At 37.3% G+C, this 11,674-nt stretch overlaps 1 protein-coding gene across 1 annotated transcript; it reads left to right on the top strand.

Moving 5' to 3' along the window:
* Nucleotides 1-8,668: 8,668 nt before the first annotated feature.
* On the top strand, nucleotides 8,669-10,814 carry LOC100499802 (uncharacterized). The gene is given in 4 exon segments (NM_001249308.2): nucleotides 8,669-9,045; nucleotides 10,339-10,401; nucleotides 10,486-10,557; nucleotides 10,643-10,814. Coding segments are annotated over 4 exon segments (576 nt in total). The 5' UTR covers nucleotides 8,669-8,718; the 3' UTR covers nucleotides 10,757-10,814.
* Nucleotides 10,815-11,674: the final 860 nt, after the last annotated feature.

Below are 11,674 nucleotides of genomic sequence, written 5' to 3'. Positions count from 1 at the left end.
GAAGGTTACAAAATATCGAAAACCAAAAGATGTAACACGACTTGGTCCCCGAATATCAAAATGAATGGTAGAGAAAGCCGAGTTACATCTTTGTACAGTTTGCAAAAATGACGACCTAACATGTTTTCCTAGTTGACAAGACTCACACTCTAAGACTCGAAGATTCTTAACACTAGGAACCATCATCTTTAGTTTTGGTAAACTTGGGTGACCCAGATGATCATGCAAAAGTTTGGGTTTTGAAGTTGCAAAATAGGACACCGGTAGGCTGGATTCTAAATAGTAAAGTCCTCGTGATTCACGTCTTTCTCCAATCAGTCGACCCGTCCCATGCTCCTGAATAACAAAAGAATTAGCAGTAAAGGTTACTGAGCAATTTAATGAACGAGTCAACTGACTTAATGAGATTAGATTATAGGGAAACTGAGGAATGGATAATACAAAATTCAATTTCAAAAAGGGAGATAATGAAACTTGACCACTTCCTTGAGACGCAACCTTGGAGCCATTAGCTACAGTAACAAGGAGAGTAATTTTTGGAAAGGAAAAGGATGAAAAAAGGACTTATTACCAGAAATATGATCAGAGGCACCTGAGTCAAGTATCCAAGGACTAGGACCTTCAATGGATTGAGAGATACATGCTGTTGAAAAACATGGTACAGATGAAGATTGAGCTTGGTTGCTAGGTTTCTCAGATTTGAGCTTCAAATACTCCTAATACTCCTCATCATAGAACCTAGACTCTGATTTCTCTAGCCTAGAAACCTGCACTACCTTGTCAGGAAAGCCATGCAACGAATAACAATTCTCTTGGGTGTGACCCATCCTCTTGCAGTAGGTGCAATGAGGACGTCCACCCTTTCCACTGTGGCCCTCTCTATTCTTGCGGCCTCCTCTTCTCCTATGAGGTGCAACCATGGCTGATGTTTCCACAACATCAGCAGGGTTTTCATCCTTCAATACATGAGGCACGCGAAGAAGTCTAGTGACGAGGGAATTCATTGATGGAACTTGGTCCCCGGCAAGGACTTGATCACGCACATGATCAAAGTCTGAATGTAAGCTTCTCAGGATGAGGACCATGTAGAATTTGTCCAATTTTCTGTTCACTTCTTCCAATGAATCAGCCACTAGAAACTTTCTCAACTCTTCCACTATAATCGGAGCCATACCTACATATGCAATCATGTCATGCCTAGTTTGCTAGAGGGTTGTAACCTTCATGGTTGCATCAAACAAGCTTTGGATATCATTAGCAAAGATTTCTTGGGCCTTCTTCCAAAAAGAGCGACACGTTTTAAATGATCTAAGGATCTCCAAGATATCTGGCTCAACGGATTGCCATAACACAACACAGAGTTGATAGTCAAGCTTTCGCACTCAGGTCTTTTTTTCGTTTGGAACAGAATCAAAACCTTTCTCCAAGTGGTCATGGTACCCTTGATCGAGAAACCATAGCTCCACGGAAGCAGACCACGGTAAGTAATTCTTCCAGTTGAGTTTTGCAGTTGTGATGGTTGGGGTCCCAGATAAAGAGAAAACAGTCCAGAAGAAGCCATTTCGGATCACAAACAGAAACCCTAACGCAAAAGGAGAAGAAAAACACAAGGGTTGACAGAAGAGCTTGCCGAAAACGAAAACCAAAGCCTGAAATGTGTTCAGGAGATGACAACGAGGCTGCTGGGACAAGTTCGGTGAACTGCCGGTGATTGAAGAGCGGCGCGCGGCCTTCACGCGCTGAGACTGGCATGGGACTAGGGCGGCGCGTGACAGCGCGTGGCAGGGAGTTTGGCCACACGACCTCCGGGGGTGAATTGCGCTTTTCGAGGCGCACCCAGCCCTGTCTTCACCGAGAAAAAAAGGTGGCCGGCGACGACGGCGGACAAACCTGCTCTGATGCCAAGTAGAAGATTGAAGTGAGTGATGATATTTTCTCACTCTCTCTCTCTCTTAGCTTTTATTGATTTCAAATGACATATATATATACAAGATACATAAGAGAGAGAAGGACAGCTGACAGTGACACTACACTGCTGCCTTCTGAATTCAGCAAGATAACGAGCAACCATACATAAAATAATACTAAATATTCAACAACCATGAATAAACTAGAAATCCTAAAAAGAAGTGCAAACATACCAAGAGGATTGGAATCCAAACGAGGAAGCTTCCCAATTGTGATCTCCATGCTTCCCTTGGGGTGGGGACTTTAACAGTGCTTTTTCTCTCTCAAAACTCAAAAATCGTAAAAGAATACAAGACTCCCTCCTAAGGTCTAAAAAATACTATTTATAGCCTTAGGTTAAGTTATTGCCAGCGCACTCTGATCATGGTCGTAATCAACCAATCACGCCCGTGATGAATTTTCGTACTCAGTTCCATGGTTGGTCGTGATCAAAGGATAACAACTTAGATGATCTTCACTATTTCCAATCACGCTGGGTTCTGATCAAACCATCACAGCCTTAGTGAATTCATTTCCAATGCCCACAAATAGGGCTCTAAAGACTTCCTGTCCAATGCCCACAAGTTCATTTTGTACCATATAATGGAGGGCACTCCCTTTGACTTGCCCCAAATTCTTTTCAATTGCTTTGCAACTGAGGTGACGAAGGAAAAGAGCATTGGGAAGGACATCTACCACAATGTTGTCTTAACAAAAGTTTTTGAGGCCCACTGAGTCATTAGGAAGATCTTGTATGAGACACCTGTAGAAGTACAAGATAGAATTTACTTGGACGAGGTGTTTTTGCCCAAACAGAAAGCCTTCAGCCAAGATAACATTTTGAAGATAAGGCCGGTTGATGATGGCTCCTTCTAGCAGACTCCCCATGTTGATGATTCTATTCTCTCTGAACTCCATCAGAAGTTTGGACTCAACACTAGGTGAGATGACCAATTGGACGCAATTTAGGAGAAAGTTGTTGAGGCAAACAAAGGAGTGTACATAGATGCAGCCACTTCTCAAGCTGAAAAGAGAACTAAGAAGAAAATGGATGCTCCTTCGTCAAAGACTACTTTGGCTCCCCAATGTCACCTCCCACTCTCGTTGCTCCTAAAGCAATAGGTGCAATGACCCATGTGTCCAGAAGTGCAAAACGCTTAAGGGAACTCAGTGAGACTAAGGATGACGAAGATGGCTTGGTGTTTCGGAAAAGAAAAGTTGCGCCCTCTTTGGATGAGACCATTGCACCTCAAGTGAAGAAGGTGAAACCAACACCACAAGTTCCTCCTCGAAGGGTGAGCAATCATCAAGTGTTGTTGTTGCTGCCAATGATGCTCCACCCGTAGAGATTCCACCTATTTGCAAATAAACCTCAACAGTCCAACAATTTGAAAGAAGTTTGAGAAGAAATGAGGTTATTCACCTTAAGAAAAAGAAGAAAACTGAGTCCACTACTGACATGGACGATGAAGTTCAACATCAAACTCCTCCATCTCCCATCCACCATCAAGGACTACCCGCCATGGAACCCAACCTAATTGTAGAAGACATTGCAAGGTTATGATTTCCTATGGCCTTTCTCTCTAAGAATTCTTACAACATTCAATAGAGACTAGATACAAAATTCTAACCTTCAATAGATTGGACGCAACTTCCATTGGACATTGATGAAAATGTCACCTGCCTTCAATCCATTCATAATGTTGATGAAGTAGTACCCTCTTCTATTGAACTGGATCCACCTACAGGGATTGAAGTTCTTCCTCCACCAAATTGGAAGCGTATTCATCCTAACGTATCCAAGCCTTAATCCCCAGAGGCCTTACGCAAAAGTGTTTACAAGATTCCATTAGAGGCTTGCAGAGAAATGGTGAGATATGATAAAGATATCATTAGATGGTGTCGGAAGATTGATGCCCAACAGATTGACCCATCTTCTGATGAAGCACATCCAAGTCTTCACTCCCATGTCACAATTTGTTCCTTTATTCTATGGCCATCAAGCCATTCCTTTGACTAAGGATGACATCTTGAATGTTGGGATGATAATGATGCAGTGCAGATTGACTGGCCAATGGCCAAGCTACCTTCCTGGTATTCACAGCAAACCAACCACCACCTTCAAGTTCATGCAGAAGAAAGGCAAAGTTCCTCCTCACACTAAACCTATGCCTCACCCTGGTCCTAAGGACAACATTGTCCTACGTCCAATTCCTTACGATTGAAGCAGGTACTTCATTAAGGATATAGCTAAGAAGACGGTTGTTCTAAAACCAGACGCTGAGTTCGATCAAAATAACACCATGCTTTTTTACTTCAAAGACATGTATGAAAACTCTCGTCTTGCATCCACATCAGAGTACAACAAGGAAGACACCTCCAATCATATGTGCATGGTGTAAATCTTGCGTCCAACAGAGATTTATAGATTCAATGATTAGTAGATGTGTTTCTTGAGGCAAGAGGGAGATAACGAGTTTTATCAACGCCTCATTCATGATACTCCTCCTCTTTGCTCTCGATTCATTTTCAACTTGCACAAGTATCTCAAAGCTACAATGCGAAGGGCAATTGTTACTACTTGGACTAGGCATCCTACACTCAAAAAGCATTCATTCTCTCCTGATCAGAACCCTTAGGTTCTAGGACAAGGAATGGCTACTGAACTCCAATGAAAACATGACAAGCTTAACCTTCAGCTAATGGAGATGTAGAAGGAGGCAAAAGCTAAACAACAATAGGAGAAGCTCAAATTTGAAGAGTTGTTCAACAACTTACGTGCTCATTTTGGACCCCAAGTCGATGCAGTTGAATCTCCGCTTGTTGAAGTTACTTCTCAACCCATCCTTGATGATGCACTTACAACAATAAACACTTCTAGTACTCCAAGAGAAATAACCCCCTTGATCGTCGTTGCTCCAACTAGTGTGCCTGAGGAGCGCCTTCAAAAGTTATTGCTCTTTCAACAAGCCAACTTGGAAGAAACTATGGAGAAAAGGTTCCTTGTTGAATGCATGGAAACCAACTTGCTCATAAATAATACTCTGGACTCATCTCTCAAGTCTTTCAATGACCTAGTGCTCTTCAACATTAACTTATTAATGCAACAATGGTTGCCTCCAGCCACCTAACCACCTCCAACTACTATTCCTCCACTTGCAACCACTAAAAATCTTGTGCACCACCATCAAACCTTCGACCTCCGTCCACTGAGGGTTGACAATGATGTCCCAAGTAATTTTTGTTTTTCTCTTCAAACCCATGTCTTTTGATAATGACAAAGAGGGATAAAGTAGAATAGGAATTTTGATTTACAAAACACTTGTACTCCCTGCCAAGTTTAATAAAACAAGTGTTTTGGTGGTCATGTATGTGTGTTTTCATGTTTTTTTTTTAATTTCCTACACGTATACTATGTATGCTCTAATTAATACATATTTTGATACATGCATAAAAAGATGAACTCAAGGAGAGTCTCATTTATCTTCACATAATCTGCTTAATCATTATAATAACATAATTGCTCTAAATATGCAATACTTGCTTTGATTATGTTTTTGAAAAATCTCTTTATACTTTGATAATTAACAAGTTTGTTGAATGTCAAAGATATATTCTTCAGAGACACAAACCAAGAGTAAGTGGTGTGCAACAGTACATCCTAAACTACTCTGATACTCAAATCTTAATCTTCTTATCTTATCCTTTTGGTATCCAAATTTATACTGCTTTTCATCATAAAAAAAGGGAGATTGTTAAGTCTGGCTACTTCCAAGTTACATTGGATTGTACCAAATAATTAAATCCCTAAGGTTTTGATATTAACAAAGTATAAATTTTATGTATTAACTCTTCATGCTTAAGCTATAGGTTTATTTATCTTTATGAGATATAAGCAAAAAAGCATGAACTGAAAGGCTTTGGATGATAGGCAAAGTATCAGTCATTGGATGATATTGTTTCTGCGTCCAATCCTAAGAAAACAAGTGCTTTAGCACTTGGCTCACAGTACAAAAGCAATGGAACAGTTACTTGATCCTCAAGTATTGAAAACAATCACAAGAAAGTAATGTCCATAAATTCAGTAAGAAACTCGTGCCATAACACACAAAAAGGAAGATTCAAATTGTTTTGTCTTGACATTCTTAATTCCTTTTGTCTTATGTTGTTAATGTTTCTTTCGATTTGTATGCTAAAAGTCAGCTCTGAGCACTAGGTGACATTGATAGATTGTACTTCTCTCAAGATATATTGCAAAAAGTGTGTGTGGTCCCCATTCTTTCTCTACATAGTAATGGCCTCGTGCCAAATGCTAGCTGGGAGCTCTCAACAGATCGGAGCTTTGAAGTCTATATAAAGCTTGAAGATGTTTTGTGTTAAGTTGGTTGAATCATAAGAGAATAATTTGAGACAAAATGAACAAGTGTTGTAATGTGGTCAGTTTTACTAGACAAAGGAAACTTGAGCAAATTGAGTGAATTGTAGCTTTGTTAAGTTAGTGAATTTTCATTGTATTCGAGCTTACTATATAATCACTCCTTGAGTGATTAGAATACATTTTCTATCAAATATATATTGTTTGTGAAAGCCTGGAGTGACAAAGAATACTTGGATCTTAATCTTAGGGGGAGATTAAACATAGCGCCAGGAGTGGCCTAGAAAGTACTCATTGTAGCCAAAAAGTGACATAGAAAATACTTGGTTGTAATCAAAGAATTGATTAGGAAAACCCTTCAAGATTTGAAAGAGAACTGGATGTAACCCAAGAGTTGGGGTGAACCAATAGAAAACCTTTGTTGTTTCTTTATTGCTTCTATATAACTAGTTTTTTTTTTCTATAAGTCGCTCTTACACTACTGTATTCGAGTTTTGTGAACTATTTTTCTAAGCACATAGTGATTTCGAACCCCTTGGATGAAACCCATTGTCCATTGATATCTATTTGAGAAAAGCTTTTAAAAGTTTTTGAAAGACTAAATTTTTATCCATCACACTATCCAATCCCCCTTCTAGTGTGTTTCAAGTACTTCATTTAGAATGTTGACCAAAGCCTAATTGTAAAGGGGAGTATTTGTGATAATTTGTTGGCTTATTGTGAATCAATAATGTAGCATGCAAGATTGCATGTCCCCAATTAAAAGTTGGAAGTTTTAATCTCATAAGTAATTGTTTGGAAATCAATTTTATATGTTTAATAAGTGATTATGCTAGTCCACTTCATGTATGAACATGTATTTAATGACATTCAACATCAATTCCAATAGACATACAATATTCATTGAAAGCATGAGATGTAAACTCACCAACATTACCGAGATTACTTTTCTTAATTGGATAATCAAGATGAGCTATTAGTTGGATTAATTGAGCTAACAATCTCGCACATGCCAGCCAATTGCAAGTTGACGATAAAAAAACATGTGAATATCTAGTTGATGCATCAATTAAAACTGCAAAATATTTAAATAGTTCATATGATGGGTGCAAATCTGTTATAAAAATGTGAGAGATTCATTCTAACTTTTTTTGATAATGGTCTCATTATTAAGTTTTCTTGGGAGCAAGTAGCACATGAGAAAATATTTAATTGAAGAATCCCGTAGCTATTCAACATATGCCCATATGAATTTTTAGTTATTTTTTCCATGACCATATATCAAGAATAGCTTGACCGATTGTGCCAAACAATAAATTTATTTTGATTTTTAAACTTCTGGTTTATAATAATATGTGTTTCAATTGTGCTATACATGTAATACAACATAGAAAAAACAAATAACTTTTCCTATGCACATTTTTTATTCTAGTTTAGTTTTGTCATATAAAGATACTATATATTTCCTTTGAAATGAATGGACCAAAATTAAAAATTAAACAAAATGGACTAATACTTTAATTTGTTTTTGCTTTCTATCACATTTTTATCTTCATTTTTGGCTAAACGATCATTTTATTCTTTTATCTTATCCATAACATTATTTTTTTCCTTCATTTTATTTAAAATATTCAAAATAATCATTTATATTTTAAAAGATTAACTTTAACACCGTATCTTATTTAAATGATTTCAAATAATCCTTCAACTACTTAAATATATTCATAAAGATAATTTATATGAGTGTTATTTGAAAGATAAAGTTAAATATATTTGAATAGTTAAAATATCATTTTGAATATTTTAAATAAGATAAGACATCAAAGTGAATTTTTTAAAAGATAAATAATCATTTTGAACCTTTTAAAAATAATAAAAGACCAAAGTAAATTTTAAAAAATATAAATAATTTTTTTGAATCTTTAAAAAAAATAAACTAACAAAATAAATTTTTATAAAAGATAAATAATCATTTTAATCAAAATAAATGAGTAAAATGATCATTTGGCTTCTTTTATTTTTTCCATTTCAGTCATCCTTCTTATCTCATCGTTTGTTTCCTTACTCACTTCCTTCATTCCCAAATCTACGTTATAGTGGATCTGTACGCTTATCTTATTCAACTTGTCGTGCAAAATCTGTTGGCGACAATTACGTGTGCGCCCATGTCAGCAAGGGCATCTCCTCGCACGCCCTAGAAGAAAACAGATTGCGCCACCCATCAATTCAATGTTCTCGAACGCATCATTCACACTCTAATCCTCCCAACCAATCCTCCTACGTCGTAGACCCCAAAACAGAGCAAAAGAAAGACTCCAATTAACAAATCCCCAAAACCAAAACCATTATTCATTTCGCTTTGTTCCATTTCTTTGGTCCAAAACCATCAGGATTCAATGGGTCTGTTGGATCTGGAGAAGCACTTCGCGTTCTACGGCGCGTACCACAACAACGCCTTCAACGTGGCCATCCACATGCTCTTCGTGTGGCCCATCCTCTTCACGGGCCAAATGATCCTCTATTTCACCCCACCCCTCTTAACCTTAGGGTTCCTTCCCTCAGTATTGCTTCTCAACTGGGGCTTCTTCTCCACCCTCTTCTATGCCCTCTTCTACGTCGCCTTGGATTACAAGGCCGGTTCCCTCGCCGCGTTCCTCACCTTCTTCTGCTGGGTCGCTTCCAGCTTCGTCTCCAGCTCCCTCGGCTTTTCACTCGCCTGGAAGGTACTGCCACTAATTCACAAAGATATAAAGTGGGTTCGATCATTAACAGAAAAAAATTGAATCTTTCCTAATAAAATTAACATTTCCTATAATAAAAAATAAAACTAATACTAATCCGCATCCTCTTTATCCGTACAATATAGTCTTTTCATTTGCTGAAATTAGAACCTATCACTTTATATGTACTATCCAAATCTCTCTTCCTAGTAGGCTGACTCTAGTGGGTTATTTATTTGACCACAGAAGTTATTTGTGTGGCTCTTTTTAACTGGTTCTGTTGTGTGTTGTGTTTTTGTTGCGCGAATTTATTTTTTCTCTGTTCGGTGTCTTTTGTACGAATTTTTTGCTTAGTGAATTAAATGCTTTTTTTTTCGTCTGGATGGAGCCCAGATAATTTTACATGTTTGTGGGGCCTTTGGCAAATGTTTTTGACGTTTGTGTTGTGTGTGTGAACTCTGATTGCTTCTGACTTGTTTGCTCAGGTGTTTAAGACTTGAGTAAATGCTTCTGTGGATTTGCTTTACATCATCACTTTATAGTCTCAACACGACGATGTTTTTGCTTCTGTTATGGATGGTTTTGCATACTTGGGAAGTACACTAGAGTCAACATGCACAGTTTCAGCTCTTTTTTCTTTTGTTTTGTTCTAATCTTTTTTTGATTCATATGTTGATAAGTGCAAAAAATAAATATTACATCTCTTCTAACCGCGAAATGGATGGACAAAGAATTGGGTCATTAGATGAACGCTATTTCAGTTTAATGTTTCTTTCTCATTTTCTCATCAGCTCATGCTAATTTTTGCGGGAAAAAAAAATCTCTCTTTAAGCAATGGAACACATAGAATGAGATTCAGATTGCTATACCTAGTTTGCTAACAACGATTGATAATCGGATGATGTCAGTTGGGAGGCCCCAACATCCATTCAAAAAGTAAAACTGAAAAGGCTTCTTGTTTGGTTTTCAATTGGGTGCGACTGGAAGCTGAGTTTTGTCTTAATCTTGCCTTGAAAGTCAGTTTGAAACGTAAGCAAAGTGAGAGTTGCTTTTGAAAACTCAGTTTATGAAATGAATTTCATTCAAAACTAAGTTTGTAGACTTAAATCAAACCATGCTCTAAATTCAGATCAATGCTCCGCAGGACTGTTCAATACTTTTCCATATCTTGACATGATTAAGCATCAATTTTTTTATCTTCATTTGCGTGCTTCTGCTTTTTTGTTAGAGATAAAAAGAGCATGTGATATTGTACATTGAATAAAATTGTAACTTGTTTGTGATGGAAATCTTCAGGTTGTGTTGGCTGCTCAGTTGTTTTGTTGGACTGGACAGTTTATTGGTCATGGCGTGTTTGAGGTAAGGGATTGATGCCATTACAATATGCATAATGCAGAGGTTTTACATTCCAATTATGTTTTAACCATTGTTTGTCTCGGTTAGAAACGTGCACCAGCTCTATTGGACAACCTTGCCCAAGCTTTTCTGATGGCTCCTTTCTTCGTGTTGCTAGAGGTAATTGTTTGTCATGTGTATTTGGACTGGTCTCTTTGACAATTGAAACAAGGGGGATTTGATTTGATATTATTGGCTTTTGCAGGTCCTCCAATTTGTTGGATATGAACCATATCCAGGATTCAAGACAAGGGTTAAGGCAAGGATAGATGCTGATATCAAACAATGGCAGGCCAAGAAACAAAAGAAACATTCTTAGCTTGAACATGTTAGTTAAAAATGTGGTGTTATATATAGATCACTTCAAAAGAAACAAAAGGAAAAACGACTTGTATTATACAGATACACTCTTAAAACTATTGGTTATAGTCAAAGGGTCTGATGTGAATGAATCTCATTGATGTGTTATAGAGAAAATATTGCTTGGAGTTCATGAACCCTTTATTTTCTTACTAGTACTCTTCAGTTATTGTTCCTATGCTGATGGCCAAGATCCTCATCTCCTTTAAATTTGTTAACATAAATATGATCTCAATCATGACCTTAGTCTCTAAATACATCATTCCTACCTTCATCTACTGTCAATCTGCTAAAGACATATTCTGTGATCTCCAATATCAATTTCAACAAATGGCCAAAAGCTTTTTCCACTAAATAGAGTAACGATTCTTCTAAATCAATGTAAGTATCTTTAAACTAAAATAAATTTTCACTATGATGAAGCCAATTTTTGGATAAGCTGAATGATTAGTTACAGATCTCTGAAATTTGGGACGATGTGGATTTGAACTTTTTCTTAAACATTTTCTGACAGAATGGATTGTCCTATAGACATGGACCTTTTCTCAAGAGTTCGTATGTCCAAATGTTTTATTTGCTTTGTCTTTTATGAGGAAAAGACTACGAAGACTAGCTTATCGAATAAAAGTAGAAGCTCATATGAGAAGATTCAAATTTTCGTCCTTCAATATAAAAGACAAAAGTAGAAGACTACCAATTCTCGCATCAAAAAACATGAAAAAAAGAAAAAGTAACAAACAAGACCATGAGAATAGTGGCAACAAAGTACTTGACTCTGAAAAGAGATATCATTACTTGCTCTTAAACTCTAATACAAGGAAAAGGGACATAAGCAAGATGGTTATCAAATTCTGAGTGCCTAGTTGATGAAAGGCAT

This window comes from Glycine max, chromosome 4, assembly GCF_000004515.6.
Source record: "Glycine max cultivar Williams 82 chromosome 4, Glycine_max_v4.0, whole genome shotgun sequence".
Taxonomy (NCBI): Eukaryota; Viridiplantae; Streptophyta; class Magnoliopsida; order Fabales; family Fabaceae; genus Glycine; species Glycine max.
This window is presented reverse-complemented; position numbering and strand designations above follow the sequence as displayed.